This window comes from Littorina saxatilis, linkage group LG12 (genome assembly GCF_037325665.1).
Source record: "Littorina saxatilis isolate snail1 linkage group LG12, US_GU_Lsax_2.0, whole genome shotgun sequence".
Taxonomy (NCBI): Eukaryota; Metazoa; Mollusca; class Gastropoda; order Littorinimorpha; family Littorinidae; genus Littorina; species Littorina saxatilis.
This window is the reverse complement of record NC_090256.1, coordinates 26,022,993-26,041,236: the sequence shown is the minus strand read 5'-3', so window position 1 is coordinate 26,041,236 and position 18,244 is coordinate 26,022,993. Positions and strand designations below refer to the sequence as shown.

Here is an 18,244-nt window from a genome sequence, read left to right as displayed (position 1 = left end):
CACTGAGTTGTGTCGCCATTTTTTTCCTGGCAGGCTGGGAATTCGAACACATCGAACAGGGAACGCAGAAGAAGAAGAAGAAGAAGAAGAACACGTCGAACATTCAAATGACGTAAATAGAACAAACGTCACATTTTTCAGGCAGCGTAAGTGAATGACGTCAGAAAATGACGACACCGCCAGAAATAAAAACAATGCGACACGCCTCCCAACCACGAGGTCAAAAACACGTGGGCATCTAATGAAATCGGTACAAAGCCGTTCTCTTTGCCAGTGACATCGTAATAATCACCAAAGCTAACATTGAAGCTCCGGTAGCAGGTAAGAGAGTGTCTCCCAACCCGTGATGCTCACAGCGTGATTGCATCAGAATACCACATGTTAAAACCGGTGTTTGAACTAGAATAACAGCCAGTAGTATTAAGAACAAGTGTCTTGTGTATGCAGCCCTGTTTCTACTGTACGCTGGCAGCAGATAATACAATAATTGAAGTCCTTCGAGGCATAAGGGGCCCATAAGGCGAAAAATTGCTTTAATTCCACCCTCAAAAAGTCCCAGCCTTCAAACCGTAACAAATAACAGTACGCACTATTAAGCAAAATTATAAACCAAGCCTTGATTATTAATTTTTATTATTACACTTGTATCAAACAAGTGACCTCCACCTTTTGATTGGCGTTTTTATTGCATTTGAATCGGACTTGTGGCCTTTCAAAGTTGCGGTGACCTTTGACTTTCAACAGAGGTCATATGTAACAGTGGTTTTTAAAAACATAATTTAGTTGGCTCATATATCTGAGACAAATGATCGGACAACAGCCCTTTACATTATCGTGACACATATTTTTCTGAGGCACACTGGACAGTAATAGTGCAAAGGGTGGGGTTAATCAAGGGAGTGAACCCCCCCTAAAAACACTACCAACCTGTCGTTTTTTTTATTTTTTTTAATGCCGTTTTGATCGCTCTTGCGTTTACAACCCATCTCATCAAATCGTAATTTATTTCCAGGCTACCAGCAATAAAATACCTCAACATGAGGAACAAATTTAAAATAAACTCTGGCAAAAGACGTGACGTCACAAAGTTTGAGTATGCGCAACATTTTCGTTTACCAGTGCACTTCGTTACCTGCCCATTGCTGCTTTGGGTGATATTTTTTAAATGACTATTCCTATGCAGATGTTTGTGTAATTGGCCGTTTTCAAAACATACCCATTTTTCGATTTTTCGGTCCAAAATTCAAAACGGGCACTGTCTTCCGAGACTCATAGCTCCGAAACGAACCCACTACCCTATATTTTTTTTATGCTGAATGCATAGCAGACAGATCGAACTTAAAAAATAACCAACTTTTGGGAGAAACCAAATTATATTTAACGGGTCCAGTGAACTACCTTAATCCCTTGCACATCCAGTCGACAGGTACATGTGCATTTTGGAATGTCAAGGACGACAGAAAGTAGAGCTAGCTATGATGTATTTGTTGCACCTTTATTTATCCACTATTTTATGTGTTATAAGAGTGCAATAGTTACATCATATCATGATATGATGTAACAATAATACTCTTAAAATACAAGAACTATACCTATAGTAGATTTACAGAGACAAGGAAGGGAGGTCATGGGATATATCGACCGAGTGATCACGTGATCGATTACAAGCGATCGAGTGCATGTTTTGGCATTTTTAGCAGCGCTCTCATGATAAATTTCTCTCTCTCTCTCTCTCTCTCTCTCTCTCTCTCTCTCTCTCTCTCTCTCTCTCTCTCTCTCTCTATAGAGAGAGAGAGATTGACGTCATATATGTTATGTACACTGCACACAGTACCTCTCATTACATTGCAGACATAAAACAAATGACATCAGCTTATTCCCTGAAGGGACTGACAAACACACAATATTTAGGTTTATGAATATATTATTAATCTGAAGTGCAAAACTATAAAGATTGGCCTGTGCGTCTCAGTGTTTGACATTTTCACAGTCTATGTCATTTCCTGTCCTTGTTTTCAGGAAAGGACGGCAAGGATGCAGTATCCATGTCCTGTTTCTTGTTTATTCACAGATGCACATCTTTGTGGCGAGGTCTGGCTGCGCTGTTTACAAGCACTTAATAGAAAGATCCACCTAAGTCCTGTGTACCCACTGACATTTTCAACGCTTTCAAAATGGCTGTGTGCATTTAGGCAAACGTTTGTTTGGTAAAGGGGGATGGGGATTGGAGTGGGGGGTACTTTTTGAAGAGAAGAAAGAACCTGTAAGAGATAAGAGGACAAAAACGCATGCGTACATGTATGTTCACACACACACACATACGAAGACACATACAGATAGACAAACACAGTATGCACACACGCACACACGCACACATGCACACACACACACACACACGCACACACACACACACACACACACACACACACACACACACACACACACACACACACACACACACACACACACACACACACACACACACACACACACACACACACACACACACACACACACACACACACACACACACACACACACACACACACACACACACACACACACACACACACACACACACACACACACACACACACACACACACACACACACACACACACACACACACACACACACACACACACACACACACACACACACACACACACACACACACACACACACACACACACACACACACACACACACACACACACACACACACACACACACACACACACACACACACACACACACACACACACACACACACACACACACACACACACACACACACACACACACACACACACACACACACACACACACACACACACACACACACACACACACACACACACACACACACACACACACACACACACACACACACACACACACACACACACACACACACACACACACACACACACACACACACACACACACACACACACACACACACATACACACACACACACACACATGCACACACGCACACATGCACACACACAAACACACACACACACACACACACACACACACACACACACAGACCAGACCAGACCAGACAGACAAGACAGAGAGAGTCCTGCTGACCTAATCAAAAAGAAACAGGTCTGTTTCCTTTAAGGCTGTTAACACACAACAACACACTCCCAAGGTCAGTAAAAACATTCAGAAACAAAACATAGCCAGATGCAGGATCCAGATCTTGAACTATGGTGTGAATTACGCAATGCTTCCATCATGCAATCCAAGAGATGTGACATTTCATGTCTATACCTGTCATGCAGGTGTACCATATGATGCGATTCCAACTCTTCAGGAACAGTGCCGGAAACATGGCGGCCAGCTTTCCTCTGTGGAGAACAGATACATGTATGCCTGGACCAACCCTGAACCGCCAGAACAGTTACCGTGAGTGTTCTGTGCATTTATTTTGCTTGCCTTATGCCCAAAAGTCTTTAGGATAGCTTCAGTCGTAGACTATACTTGCACAGTTGCAGGATGATTTGAGTTTTATGCTAGTAAAAATTATATGCTGCTTAAAGGAAAGTACCAGTGCCAGTGTGAACTAAGTGTGATGTTCGAAGCACCCAACAGAGTGATGCTTTAAACATCAATCAAAAGCTTGTGAACAGCATTTACAGCTGAAAGAATTCTCATAGCTTAATGTGCAATGCGATTGTAGTCAAACCAGAATGAGTTACATGTAGTTCTTATTACCTCTAGCTCTAAAAAAAAAAAAAAATAGCTGTGGCATTAATCCTGGGAATTCAGCTCAGTGTGACAGAAGTGAAACCAGCATTGAGTTACAATTTCGATGGGTTAAAACCAGAACCATCTAACTGGATTTCCACCATTTTGAGAAATGGCCACTTGAAGATTTCAACCCCTTATAAAAAATAGTAAACACAGGATTGTAGCCCTCATATTTTACACACTTGACTTAGAGGAAACACTGGTCATGCACACTAGTAATCAATTTAATTGAACAACTGTTTCATATGCAAAAAAGGCATAATTTGTTCTGCTTCCAGAATACACTCCTGCTCTTTTCTCAGTTCTGGAGCTAGAAAAGCCCAGTGCACCATAGCTGCTTCTGACTTCCACACAGACCCCACTGTGGCCTGTGCTACAGCAGTCAGAAGCAGCCTCCTCACACATAGCATGTTCTGCTTCCAAGCAAAGCTTATACTGTACATTAGTTCAAATCGTTTTTCAAAGTTTATTACCGTCATAAACAAACAAATGTCAAGTCACTTGCAAAAATATCATCAAGGACTCATGTATTCATTCATTGTGTGGCCTAATGAACGCAACACGCATAAATAAAAATTAAATTGCCGGTACTTTTCATAGCGAAAAAAAACCACATAACAAAAACAACACACACACAAAACTCTCTCTGAAATCATGATACTTTTTTTTTATTGTGTTTTTCAAGAAATCCCAACGGTAATCTTATGTTGTATCAGCTCATATCGTTTTGCGTTACGCACAAAACTACACACCCAATAACACTAACAACAAACCAAACGAACAAAGCAGCAAACAAGCAAACAAACAAACAAATAAACACAAGGCTGAAGGCGCATTTTAACCACACAATGCAAATGGTAACAAAATCACGAGCTTTAGATCCTGACTGCATGCTACTCTGTTCATTATCAAGAAAACAAATTGGCATTCTTACCTTTTGTTGTACTTTCCTCTTCACAAAAATGTTGTGCACAAAGGTCGAAATAAATAATACACATTTTGCACTTTTAACAGTCGACCTCCTGTACTGCTTTTGTCTTTGCCGTTTGACCAGTTATTCCGGTGTAAAATTCATCTCTGAGTGTCTTCGCTTTTCGAACACACCTTTTCTCGTAGTCCCGGGTTGCAGAGTCTTTAAGTTCGGCTGAACTTCTTCTCATGAGGTGTCACATAGGATGCTTCCTTCATCGATGACAGAATTTTCTTTGTTGGGGTTCCATAAACAGATGGAAGAGATGCTGTGGTAGTTTCACCTAAAGGAGCAGTGTCTGACATATATACTACAAGCTGATGTGAATACACCTACAGGGTAACAGAAACTGTGGAAGCACACACAGGAGAAAGATGTACAGGAGTTGGGTAGCTTGATTCATTTTTGAGGGGTGGAATCACAATCAGCAAGTATTGGAGTTGATGCATGACTCGAACAGGAGGATAACCCCCATTCACCATGTTCTCAAAAGGATCTTCGATTGAAGAAACAGCACAATCGTCATATTTTGGGGTAGATTTTGCCAATGGAGACGCATCAAAGTCATCAGGTTTCACTTTTAGCATTGGCAGAAAGGAGATTATGCAACCGTAATCCGTGAATCCGAAGGACAGTTTCCTGAAATGCATGGTGCTTCTTACTTGCCTGGACGGCCTGATGATTCATCTCCTTTCAAACAGCGTCTGCAAAAGACATGGATACTATGAATGTTATCTCCTTTGAACAGGCAATTACTACATGTACTTCTATTTTAAAATTATTAACCGATAATAAAAAAAAAGGTAATTGCCTCCGTATTATCGCTTCTGCGTTAAAACTTTGGATAGTTTTCGTGTTTCTATTCACACAAACAAATGAAACATTAGTACTTGATTACACTCTGACCACTCATGCTCATCAGTTTGACATTGTGATAACCTCTGAATAACAAAATATATTAGAGTCAATTAAACTGACAAAATCCATCAACCAAATCATTCATCTATCCATCTTTACAAGCATACACAAATACTGTAAACACTCACTTACATTTTTTTTATTTTTTAACAAACACTAAAGAGCTGCATGGATACACTACAACATTAAGGCATGAGCACATGCACACACCGTCACACACAAACACACACTGACACAAACAAACACACGCGCGCAAGAACATTCACGCTGAAACAAACACATTTACCTGCCTGTGTTTTACAATTAGGAAAACAAAACACAAAAAGCTAGGAATCAGTTTGCAGATACAGGATTTAGACTGAATCAAAAGGTTAATCCCCTATATTTAAAAAAGGAATCTGAATTTCAGCTTTTATGGTCTGTTCAAATGGGGAAAAACATAATACTTGAAGATACTCACTTGAATCTGTGTCCTGACTCGAGCAACAGCCAAATTGACTGTGCAGCAGATGTAGAAATGGCAGAGAGCTGTTCTCTGTTCCATTGTTTTGAAAGTGGACCATCCTTTTGTCAGTTTAGGACACCACCCCCCCCCCACCCCACCCCACCCCCTTGCACCCACTTTACCACCAACCCCCCTACCCGGCCCCAACCCCCTTATTACCACCCTCCTCCCTCAATATCAAGGGACTGCATCTTTTCCAATTCATTCTTCATTCACTCTTTATCACAGGAAAGTTAATTGTGTTTCAACCCTGTACATCCGGAGTCAGGAATTCGGATACTGACACTTGACAGGTGTCACTGACCTGTTTTAGTTCCCACAGTCTATCAAATTCCTTTTTCTGTCAACAGCAGACTCTACTACTGCTAGTTACACTATTCTGTGTGCTGGAGGAAATCCTACACCACACAGAAAGGGTCAAGACCAGATACCACTATCGCTAATGTGCGCTTATCTGGCTGCGCTGTGAACAGGAAAAATGACTGTGACACAGCAAGCAGAAGAGGTCAGGTGACGATGGCTGCATCTGGCTCGCTGTGAAACACTCCCCTTTCCCCACAGGCCTCAGTAGCAGAACAGACTAAACTGAACTTAGCACGTTCTGCTTCCAACCTGGATGGAGTTAGAGGGTTCTGCTTCCAAGATGAGCAGGAGAAATGCTTGGAGCCAGAACAAATTATGACTTATAAATACGCAATTATGCAAGATTTTCAAGAATCCTTTACAGAAAGTGAGAATCATGTTACCATAAGTCAAATAACTATAAAGTTGCAAAACAGGTTATTTTGAGGTAATTGGTTCTGGTTTTAGCCCATCGATTTGCCCTTATTAGCTCCAAGACAGACTGGAGGCATTGATTCACTCAGCCCATTAGCAGCTTGGGTGAGATGCCTGTGTTTGTGTTCACAGTTTTCAGTGTATGGCTGTTTGTCTTATGGGAGGCAGGACAGAGAGCTAATTTGGCGAAAGTCGGTTAAGGCGATGAATGTCAACATGGTTAGGCAAGAAATTTGATCTTGTCATTAAGCGTCCTTGGGTTTGTGCGTGGGCCAGTTACCAGGATGTTTGTTTTAACTGGTATGTTCCCAGGATGTTCTTCTGGGTTCATTCAGTGCACAACACTTAAAATGATGTGTCATCCACTAGGTTTTCCACTCATTTTATTACAGTATTTTTCTGTTTTTGTTTTGTTTTACAGGATCTTCAATGCCGGACAATATGTTTACTTTCCGCTGTAGATCCTTTCTCAGACCTGTTTACCAGTACGATTTGGGCGTATTTTGTACGCCAAATTATTATCGGTACGCAAATACGCGACACACGCACAAAATACGCATAAGAAAAAGTCTAGAATACGTTTTCCGGTGTTGGTGTGCTGATTACGGGATGGTACAACTGATACCGGTTTCGGTCGAAGGGAGATAACCATGACAGCGAGTCTTTAGCTGTGGAAACTGACCTTGTTCAGTTGTTGGCACGTGCGATTGACTGGACAATCGTGGCAAAATGGAAGGGGTAAAATGTGCCAGTTTCGAATGACTGTACCAAGTCTAAACAGCAGAAGCAGCAGATTTTCTTGGAGAAATATAAGAAAGAGCCAGGAATTGTGGAGTCTACTATGGGAAAAAGTCATGCACACTGCAAGTATTGTAAATCAGATTTCTCCGTTGCCCATGCTGGGAAATATGACATCGAACGACACTGCAGTTCCAAAACTCATCTGGACAAGGTTGCTGCAAAGAAATTCGCTGAAAGCTGCCAAGGAATTATGAAGTTCATTCCCGCAAAGCAAATCCTGCCAGAAGAAAAGGCTGTAGTCCGTGCTGAAGCAATGTTTTCTGAGATGATTGTAAAAATGAACTTGCCACTGTCAACCGCAGATGTTATTTCACGAACTTCATCTTTTCATTATCAATCTGTTTGGAAGACACTGGTTATAATGCTATAAACTGACAGGTAAATAAAATTGTTTTAGCCCTGTTGTATTGGAAGGAGTTAAATTCTGAAGGTGTTCACAAGACATGCTGCTATTCTTACACAAACACGTTTGCACCCACGCGTACATTTTCCCTAGCCCATATGGCTTTGCTTGCAAAGTACACCAACTTTTTGAAAAATACACTCAACTTTTTGGGAAAGTACTCTTGCCTCGGGTTTAGGGTAAACAGGTCTGGTAAATTATGATAAACTGTTCAAGACAGTAATATGTAATTTTGCAAAAAAGTTCTTGTGATTGCTTTTAACAAGGAATTATAATCTGTTCTTGTGAGTATATGTCTTATTATGTCTTCTCCTAGGCAACAATTTCAATAAAACCTGTGAAATGTGCAAAAAGAAGATTTCTGATTATAAACTTTCAGGTAAGTTGTTTGAACGTTGTTATTGACAAAAATACCAATTGTTTGTCTGCTCACTTAAATTTGTGATTGTAGCGTATTTTTGTCAATAACAATGTTCCAACAACTTACTTTTCTTGTTTTTTAATTCTGAAGTCAAGTTGTTTTGGAACATTGGCAGTCTCTTTGTTTTTGGATAAGCTTTCAGGTGTTTGTTTTTTTATGCCATAAGACTCTCTATATTTTTTGGTTGGCAGGTTACAAGATACAAATTCAGTAAAACAGTTAGCTGAATGTACTTATGTTATGAAAATCACGGTGTCATGTTAATGACTCTTTGAACAGTGCGCATTACTTACTGTTATGGTCTTCATTCTCATGAAAAACTGTCATATTCCAGATTAGTTGATGTGTGGTATTAAGCAAGAGGCGTGTCACTTGACTTTTTCCTGCAAAGATGGAGTCCGGCTGCCTATATGGCAGGCTGATTTTAAACACTCGAACACAAATTATCTTCCCATTTGGATGACAGAATAATACCTTCTGTGCACAAGTTGGCCTCACAAGTGTAAGGCCATGATACGCTCAACAGCAAAAACAACAACCTTTTCTTAATCTTTTTTTTCATTACTTATTTGCAGGTTACCAGAGGGTCTATCCCTTACCACCCTCCAGCCCAAGGACACTGCTGCATTGTGCGAGCGATGGAAGCACTATCGACCAGACCCTGCACTAGACTTGTATATGAAAGAAGTGACGCGTCTCTTCGACTCCAGTGCCATTGTGAATGAGAAGGGGGAGTTAATGGCCTACATCGGCATGCAGTTCAACGGTGCCATGGCCATGCTACATGTAGAACCTCAGCACCGGTAATGGGATTTTCTATGTTAGTTATTAAAGAATGATTATGCTAGCCATTTAGCTGACTGATTGTAAGTATCAATTGTGAAGAGTAGTCACTCATTTAAAATAGTCTTTCATTCATCAAAAGCTGAAGAAGAAAAGAAGCGCCATGGCTGTGTCACATACAAATCCACAAAATGGGTAATATGCACTTTGATGTTTGTTATTAAGTTGAGATTGTGCTGGTCATTAATTTTACACAAAGAACGGTCACCCAGTGCTGCAGCTATGTTGCAAGTAGATCCTCAACATAGGTATTCGTTTTTTGTTTACATTAGTTATTAGAATAATTGTGCTGGTGATTTTCTGATCTATTGCAAGTATTAAGCATGGAACCTGACTCCCACAAAACAGATAGTCACTCTGTTACGACAGCAAGTCAAAGCATGTCAGTGTTGTGTACACAAGCATTGTTGTTATTTTATGTGACAAGACTGAATGCAAATTTTCTGCTTTCCTTTTTTCATGTTAACTCTTGGAGCCGCGTTCATTCTATCTTGGTTTTGGTCTTCAGCTGCATGCTTACATCTTTTGAACCAGTTAATTTGTTTTTGTTTTTAGAGGAAAGCTAAAAGACCACATTACATTTGACAAGTAAATCTGGTGACGTCTAGGCTGAGATGTGCTGTCACCAAATAAACGATGTTCTGAAATAACTGTCAAGTTTGTTTGGGTTGTGAAAGAGTGAATACCCTTGCTTTTTGGGAGACAAATTAATAATCCACACACGCTGCTTGTCTGCTTGGTTCAGACACACCCCTTGCAAGTAATTGGTCTGTGGATTGTTTGTTGTCTGCTTGGTTCAGACACACCCCTTGCAAGTAATTGGTCTGTGGATTGTTTGTTGTCTGCTTGGTTCAGACACACCCCTTGCAAGTAATTGGTCTGTGGATTGTTTGTTGTCTGCTTGGTTCAGACACACCCCTTGCAAGTAATTGGTCTGTGGATTGTTTGTTGTCTGCTTGGTTCAGACACACCCCTTGCAAGTAATTGGTCTGTGGATTGTTTGTTGTCTGCTTGGTTCAGACACTCCCCTTGCAAGTAATTGGTCTGTGGATTGTTTGTTGTCTGCTTGGTTCAGACACACCCCTTGCAAGTAATTGGTCTGTGGATTGTTTGTCTCCCTAAAAGCAAGGGTGTTCACTCTTTCACAACGCATACAAACCCGACAGTCATTTTTGGAATTTATCTATTGCGATGTTGGTGCTGTAAGGGTTAAACAAACAACATAAAATGTTAACATTTGTATTGTACTTCATCCTACAGGGGGCAGGGCCTGGGGCAGATAGTCTTGGAGGACCTGACTCGCAAGCTGCTGTCCAAGGGGAAGACGGCGTACGGCCTCATCCCTACCAAGGACACGTCTTTTCTCGCCACCAGCAGTCAGAAGCTAGGCTTCACGTGGGTACCCATGGGTAGCATGGCCTGGGTACGTTACAAGCCCAAATCTTCTCCCGCTCCGCAACTGCCGCCTTCTCTACAAGCGTCAAAAGACGTCAAAGGAGGGGCTTCTCCGCGACCGAACGACAAAGAGAATGAGAAACAGTTAGAATTGGATGAAGAGGACCAACACATGCTGTTTCTCACTGCCCTGCCGCTATCTTGCAACGAATGTGCTGACATCAGCAATGACTCCACTTGTGTTTGCCAGGGTGTGAGAGTGGGAATATCTTAATGACATGATGGGGGAGGTTTTTTCTTTATTTTGCTCTGGGTTAACTTGAAAAACAGGCTGAAGTTGGTGGTGAAATTGTCATTGTTGTTGTTGTTATTTAAGCTGATTAAAAGTTTTGCAAAGACACACACACACACAAATCCATGCAGAAAATGTGTTATTGCACCTATATACCACAGGGCTGAAAATTTTCATGGAGAATCGGGCATGGGTCATTGTTGTTATAGTTGGGTATTTTTCTCATCTTTTTACAAAAACAAACTAATTTTCTTTTTTGTTCGGGTGAGGCAAAGGAGAAAGGATAATTTTTTTTTAATTCACACCTGGGGTAAATTCGAAATTTGTTTTTATGTGTGTGTGTTTTTTTCAATGCTGGTGACAGCCTTCGTGTGCATTTTGCTTTATTAGCCTTGCTTGGTTTTGTCTTTAGTATCATGAAAGAAAATGCTAAGCCACGCAGGAAAGAGACTGTCAAAATGAAAGAGAAAGATGATTGAAGAGAAGGATACATGTGAGAGAGAGAGAGAGAGTGCGTGTGTGTGTGTGGTGTATCCATGAAAAACTGAGTGCATGAACAGATTATGATATCCAGTTTGGCCACAGTTTGAAGTGGTTTTTTTCTGCATTTGTGTCCGTCATAAAAATGAGTTACTGTAAATCATTTCCGAAATATTTTACATGAAACCACAAGAACAGTTCCTCTTTTATAATGTAATGTGTCTGAAAGGCATCAAATCTAATTTTTGTGATGATGAATTGTAAAGTTTGTGATTCCACATTCGTTAAGTGGGATTGTCTTACTTGGTGTGGAGTCGTTTATTGCATGTATACCGAGCAACAAAAGAAACGCGAATTTTCTCCAGAAAAACGTTTAAAAATGTAATTTCTAATAAACGTAACATCGAAACGAATCAAAATCACGGTGATATGTTCTTCGCACACTGTTCTTGGCTATGGCATAGTCTTTCGCTGCCACGGGCAAAGGAAGCCTCTGCAGATGGTCAGTACGGTTGACCCCCATGGACGTTGATGACGGCCTGGCAGCGGCGCCTCATGGAGTGGATGAGTCGGTTGATGGCGTCTCTCGGGATGTTGCACCAGGCATGGATAAGGGCCTGACGCAGTTCTGCGGCAGTTCTTGGTCCTGGGCGTAACTGGTTCAGCTTTCTTTGAAGTTGGTCCCAGAAATGTTCAATGGGATTCAAATCTGGACTGAGGGCGGGCCAGGCCATGATGTCGATGTTATTGTGCTGCAGGAAGGCCTGGGTGACCCTGGCTGTGTGCGGGCGAGCGTTATTTTGCTGCAGAACACAGTTTCTGCGCGCCTGGAAAAAGGGCTCAACATGAGGCTGTAGGATCTGGTCAATATAACGCTGTGCTGTGATGCCGTTTCCCCGACCAGGACCAAGATTGTTAAAAAAACACAGGTCCCAGGGATTGGTTGAGGCCGATTCCACCCCAGACCATGACGTTTGGTCCACCCTGGGCATTGTGTTCCATGACACAGTCACCAGCATAGCGTTCACCTCTTCTTCGCCACACTCTGATACGCCTATCAACATGACTAATGCAGTAACGGCTCTCATCGGTGAACAGAATGTTTCGCCATTGTCTCCAGTTCCAGTTGATGTGATCCTGGGCCCACTGCTGGCGCGCCATGCGATGTCTTTGAGTGAGGACTGGTCCTCTAGCTGGACGGCAGTTTTGGAGGTCTCGCTCAGTAAGTCTTTGGCATATACTGTCTGGCCACTGATGGGTCTCTGGTGGTTACCGATGGTGTTCCTGGCTGTTTCATTGGCTGTATGGAATCGGTTTCTGAAATGATGACGCAGGATCTGGCGATCTTGTCTCTGTGTGGTAACGCGAGGTCTTCCGCTTCGTTGTGTATCAGCAGTGCTTCCAGTGTTGACACAACGTTGCTGAAGGCGATACACTGTTGACAGATGCACATTGAATGCGACTGCTACGCTTCTGGGTCATCACCAGCCGATAATCAACCCACTGCCCTCTCGCGTTGTTCTGGTGTCAATCTTGGCATCTTGACTCTGTCAAAAGTTAGACTGGCAGTAAGCATGCCATGGTCTCTTTTTATTACAAATGCATCAGTGAACACATCTCACACATGAGGTTTTCCCTACTCCGCTTGCACGTGCTGTACGCAAGCGCGCATCATGTGTTTCACGTGGAAACTGCTTGTCCCGTGCGTTGAGACAGCAGCAATGGGAAAATATTCACACAACAGCTTTGCATGACTGCATAGGGCATCTATATCGCGAAAATTGTTACTCTCAGATTAACTGCGTTTTTTAAAATCAAAATATCGAAAAATAATTCGCGTTTCTTTTGTTGTTCGGTATATATTGCTCTTTATGTCAATCTTATTTTTTCCATTGCTGTGCTAAATTCAAAATTGATCTTTTCGTGTTGGATTGTGTAATCTTATCCTTAAGATATTGTAGTCGTTATCCTTTGTCATTGGGTGTCTGAATTTCACACTTACTATTACATTCACTTCATTCTTCCATTACTGATCTCAGGCTTCCTCACTTGTTGACAAACTTCATGCACAACCTCATCTGAACACTTTAAAATTGTTACCTGAGCCTTTGCGTGATGATTCTTTTCTTAATTACCTCAGTGAGGCAAGATTTTACTAAAGCTAGCATCATGCAGTGAAATTATTGAAACAAAAAACATGTACGTGTATTTGGCAAAAAGAAAATAAAAAATCCGGAACGCATGAAGAGGTTAAATGGCTATGGCATTGTGCAGATGTTTGCGCTTCCAGAGGTTGATGCCAGAGTTTGAAGCCAGAGTTCTGAGTTACAACTCTTCCTGAGATTTTATTTCTTCCTTTCTGTATTTTTTTCTTTCCATTCTCTCATTTGTGCACAAAGCTAAGACAGTATGCAGTGACAGAAACATACATGCCTCTGTGTATGTATGTGTGTTCCTTCCCATCTTCACCTGAGCAAAGTCAGTTATAATTCGTGAACAATGTGTAAACATGCCGTAGGGGTTGAGCACTGAAGAATCTAACTAGCACAAGAAGAAAAAAAAGAAAGAAACAAGGAAAAAAGGGAGAAAGAATTGTATTGCCAGCTTAATTGACTAGACAGCGAACAAGCTCAGTACAGCTGGGCTAATTAAGAATTTTATACAGGGTACAGCTTTTCCTATCAATCATATTACGATGTTCGATATGTGCTGACCCCCTCCCCTTCTATCTCCTCCCACTCTCATCCCTCCACCCTCTTTGTAAGAAACAAACAAGAGATAAAGAAAATAACTATTGCCTCCATTGCCTTGGGGATTATAACTGCAAATAGTGTCAGTAAGAAGATGTTTTTCTCCCCATAAAATATAACATTACAATTGTATCTACCCTTTTGTATAACATGAGATATTATTTACATCCAAGGATATCTTTTGTCAAAAGAAGAAAAGAGAAGGATGGAAGCTTGTTTTCTACCTAACTTTTGTATGGTTTGAAATAATTGCATATATGGCAGAGACAATGAGTTATTAAGAATGTTACTGTTGCATAAGTGCAAGTTCTTCATATGCTGACACCTCTACTCATGAGACTGTGGTTGAACATTGTGATGAGGGGAGATAATACAGTGGAGTTTCTGCGCTTATGTCAGAGTAATAGAATAAACAAACACAAAAAACCGTCTGAGAAACAGAGATTCTTTGTTCCATGAAAACATGACATAAGGAGCCTATTATTTGTACACTGTGATTTCTAATACAGACTCCGTACTGCATTGGTTTAGGCGTGAGATCTTTCAATTTTCAAATGTCCGACAAAAACTTAACTCATTATTGTACATTTTGATTTTCAATTTGCGTTCTTGTAGTTGTTTTTAATACACTTTGTGAGAAAGCTCGATCGTGTGAACGATACGTCTTTCACATGAGTGTCCATGTAATCATCAGCCCCTTTAGATGTATGTGTATGCATCAGACAAGTTTACCTGCTTGTTAAACTTCTATGTCATTGTGGATTTAACACTGTAAATACAACACTAAAGTGCTGTTCACTTAGATTTCTCAAACACAATTTTTTCACAATGTTTGTGCATGAGATGACATTCAGAAGTTTGCCAGGCTTGCTGGTTTTACACTGCGCAGTGCCTTCTCTCCGAAGTTTCATGAGAAAACATTGGAAAATCAGTCAGCAGTTCAGCCTTCACATGCAAAGAAATGTTCACCAATTTTGTTCATGCATTTACAAAACTCACTCAGCACATGTGCCAAGAAAATGTTTGTAAATGTCATGGGGGAATGCGCTTTTGATGGTAATTACCATGACAATGCGTTGTAATAAATAATAAATAATGATTGGTTATATAACGTTAAGGATGTACCCCACATATTGTATACGTTGCAAACAAGATCATTGAATACCCAGCTCACATTGAAGATGGTGACTCATATAATTTGACAGCAGACGATCAGTGAGGTTTGATTGGCTTCTGATCTTTTACTTTTCATCTGATCATTTTCTCCAGACATCTTGAAGCTCTCCTGACTGTAAGTGTAAATCTGGAGAGTTATGATTACACCTTGCCTATTGATTGGCTGATTTTTGTTATTGGTGTCCAGTTGCTATATTTTGTTGCCGCATGTGTATGATAAACTTGCTTGAAAATTGTGGAGTAACAAATTTTGTGAAGTGTTGTTACAAAATGACTGTGATCTCATGTTTGACTTGTTGAAGTGCATTTTGAGGGTACGTTTCTTGTTCTTGATTAGTGATAACGTTGCACTAGAAATGTGTACGCATATAAGTGATCAAACTAAATGTGTTGTAGTAATGTTAGTTGTGATAATTGGGTACGCATTGAAGAAGTACCCTGCTTCATTTCATAATTAAATTTGTGCATTCAAACTAGACTGCATAAAGTAATTCACAGGCTTTTAATTACACTTCTAAGAGTGGTCAGCAGATTGTGTGACCTTTTGCAGAAAGTGTGTATTTTAGCACAGTAAATATACTGTGAATGTAGTCTTTCTTTTATAAATTTATAATTTATAAATAATAAAAAAGCAAAATATTTACAGAATAAACTTTTTTATTTTTCGCTTGCAACTAAGATCAGGGTTTGTGTTCATTTATTCCAACTGGTAATCCTTGAGAAACCCCCCGCGGGTTAGGGGTAAGAATTTACCCGATGCTCCCCAGCATGTCGTAAGAGGCGACTAACGGATTCTGTTTCTCCTTTTACCCTTGTTAAGTGTTTCTTGTATAGAATATAGTCAATTTTTGTAAAGATTTTAGTCAAGCAGTATGTAAGAAATGTTAAGTCTTTTGTACTGGAAACTTGCATTCTCCCAGTAAGGTATTATTGTACTACGTTGCAAGCCCCTGGAGCAAATTTTTGATTAGTGCTTTTGTGAACAAGAAACAATTGACAAGTGGCTCTATCCCATCACCCCCCTTCCCTCCGTCACGATATAACCTTGAATGGTTGAAAACGACGTAAAACACCAAATAAAGAAAGAATAAGATGTACTCTCCTCACAATATAAGGCTGTCAGAAACTCAAATTAAAGGTTGCAGAGTCCATTAAGTGGTCACCTGTAATAAAACCAACCATCCCATTTGAACAATTCTTTTGTTTACATACATCAAAATGATACACGCAACACTTCAAAGTAAGGTTTAAAAAAAAAATTTGATTTGATGTTCCCTTGAAGATTTGCTTGTGTTATTTTCTGTGTTGTCACAGACAACCTGTACAATTTTTCACTTACCCCACCGCGGGTTAGGGGGAAGAATTTACCCGATGCTCCCCAGCATGTCGTAAGAGGCGACTAACGGATTCTGCTTCTCTTTTTTCCCTTGTTAAGTGTTTCTTGTATAGAATATAGTCAATTTTTGTAAAGATTTTAGTCAAGCAGTATGTAAGAAATGTTAAGTCCTTTTTTACTGGAAACTTGCATTCTCCCAGTAAGGTAATACATTGTACTACGTTGCAAGCCCCTGGAGCAAATGTTTGATTAGTGCTTTTGTGAACAAGAAACAATTGACAAGTGGCTCTATCCCATCTCCCCCCTTTCCCTGTCGCGATATAACCTTCGTGGTTGAAAACGACATTAAACTGACACCAAATAAAGAAAGAAATTTTTCACTTCCCTATTTGGAGAACATCACATTCCATACAAATTAAATTAAATTTGTTTTTAACAAGTTACAGAGAGGTCTAACTTCACTTGTAGATTCAATAGATATTAATGTCATAGGATGTTATAGCACAGTATCCAAAATGATGTATAGTGAAACTACTGTTTGATGCAGTAACAAATCAGGTGACATTTAATTTGAATAAAACTGTATGGAGAGCACTTGTTATTGTGTTAAAATTGTGTTGGAGACAGAGATGAAGAGAGAGAGAGAGAGAGAGTTGAATTGAATTGAAACTTATTTTTCGAGGGTGACAGAATAAGCAATGAGAGAGAAATTGTCATATTTTAGTCTAACCTGTACATGTTTGCATTCAGCTTTTGGAGACATTCACGGAGCAGCAATGATTGCTTCCTCATGATACAAATACACAGGCATGATGACATACTCTTACTTAATAATACACACACACACACACACACACGTGCAAAAGATAGACATATATAAGCAGAATATAACAATAACATTACAAGTTTTAAAAATCAAACCACTTGACCTACATACTTAAAACTTTGTGAATCATCAAGATTCATCCCACATTTCAAGCTAGTGTACACCAAATATATAGATCCCTGCGCCTTGAGTCCGAGTCTGGAGATACGTGCGCGATATAAGACTTCATATGACAAATATGCCCAGGACAGAGGACTCTGGAGAGCTGTTGTTGGCAGCCCATATACCCTGACAGGAGTGACGGGCATTGAGTTGAGTGAGTGTACACCAAATATGAAGTATTTCGCTGCACACATGTGGGAGTTATTAGCATTTTAGCCGGTTGAATTTGTTGGGTCACCCGGTACTGTGATAACCATAATGACAACCATAATGACAGGTAGCAAGAAAAGACTGATCTAGTGCTGTTGACACAGTGATTATAAATAACCGTCGCGATAGTGAATCGTAAGACAACTGACATACTAGCAAAATTGCAAATGAAACGAAGCAATAGTGGACAACAAATCAATGAAAGAAACATTTA

The 18,244-nt window shown here is 40.4% G+C and overlaps 2 protein-coding genes and 1 long non-coding RNA gene across 3 annotated transcripts in view; 1 reads left to right on the top strand and 2 right to left on the bottom strand.

Annotated features, from left to right (window-relative positions):
• The window catches only part of LOC138981618 (glycine N-acyltransferase-like), a 43,531-nt gene extending 26,105 nt beyond the window's left edge, over positions 1–17,426 (top strand). The window contains exons 4-6 of the mRNA XM_070354596.1: positions 3,297–3,420; positions 9,136–9,363; positions 10,664–17,426. Of these exons, the coding sequence (XP_070210697.1) occupies positions 3,297–3,420; positions 9,136–9,363; positions 10,664–11,072 (761 nt within the window). The 3' untranslated portion in view covers positions 11,073–17,426. The remainder of the gene's footprint in view (positions 1–3,296; positions 3,421–9,135; positions 9,364–10,663) is intronic.
• Positions 1–18,244, bottom strand: part of LOC138981621 (ADP-ribosylhydrolase ARH3-like) — a 197,769-nt gene that overhangs the window by 59,167 nt on the left and 120,358 nt on the right. The gene's annotated exons all lie outside the window — the stretch shown is intronic.
• LOC138981619 (uncharacterized) lies at positions 4,218–6,242 on the bottom strand. Its single transcript, XR_011460674.1, has 2 exons — positions 6,114–6,242; positions 4,218–5,439 (listed from the first exon to the last, which is right to left on the bottom strand). It is a non-coding gene; the product is annotated as an uncharacterized lncRNA (long non-coding RNA).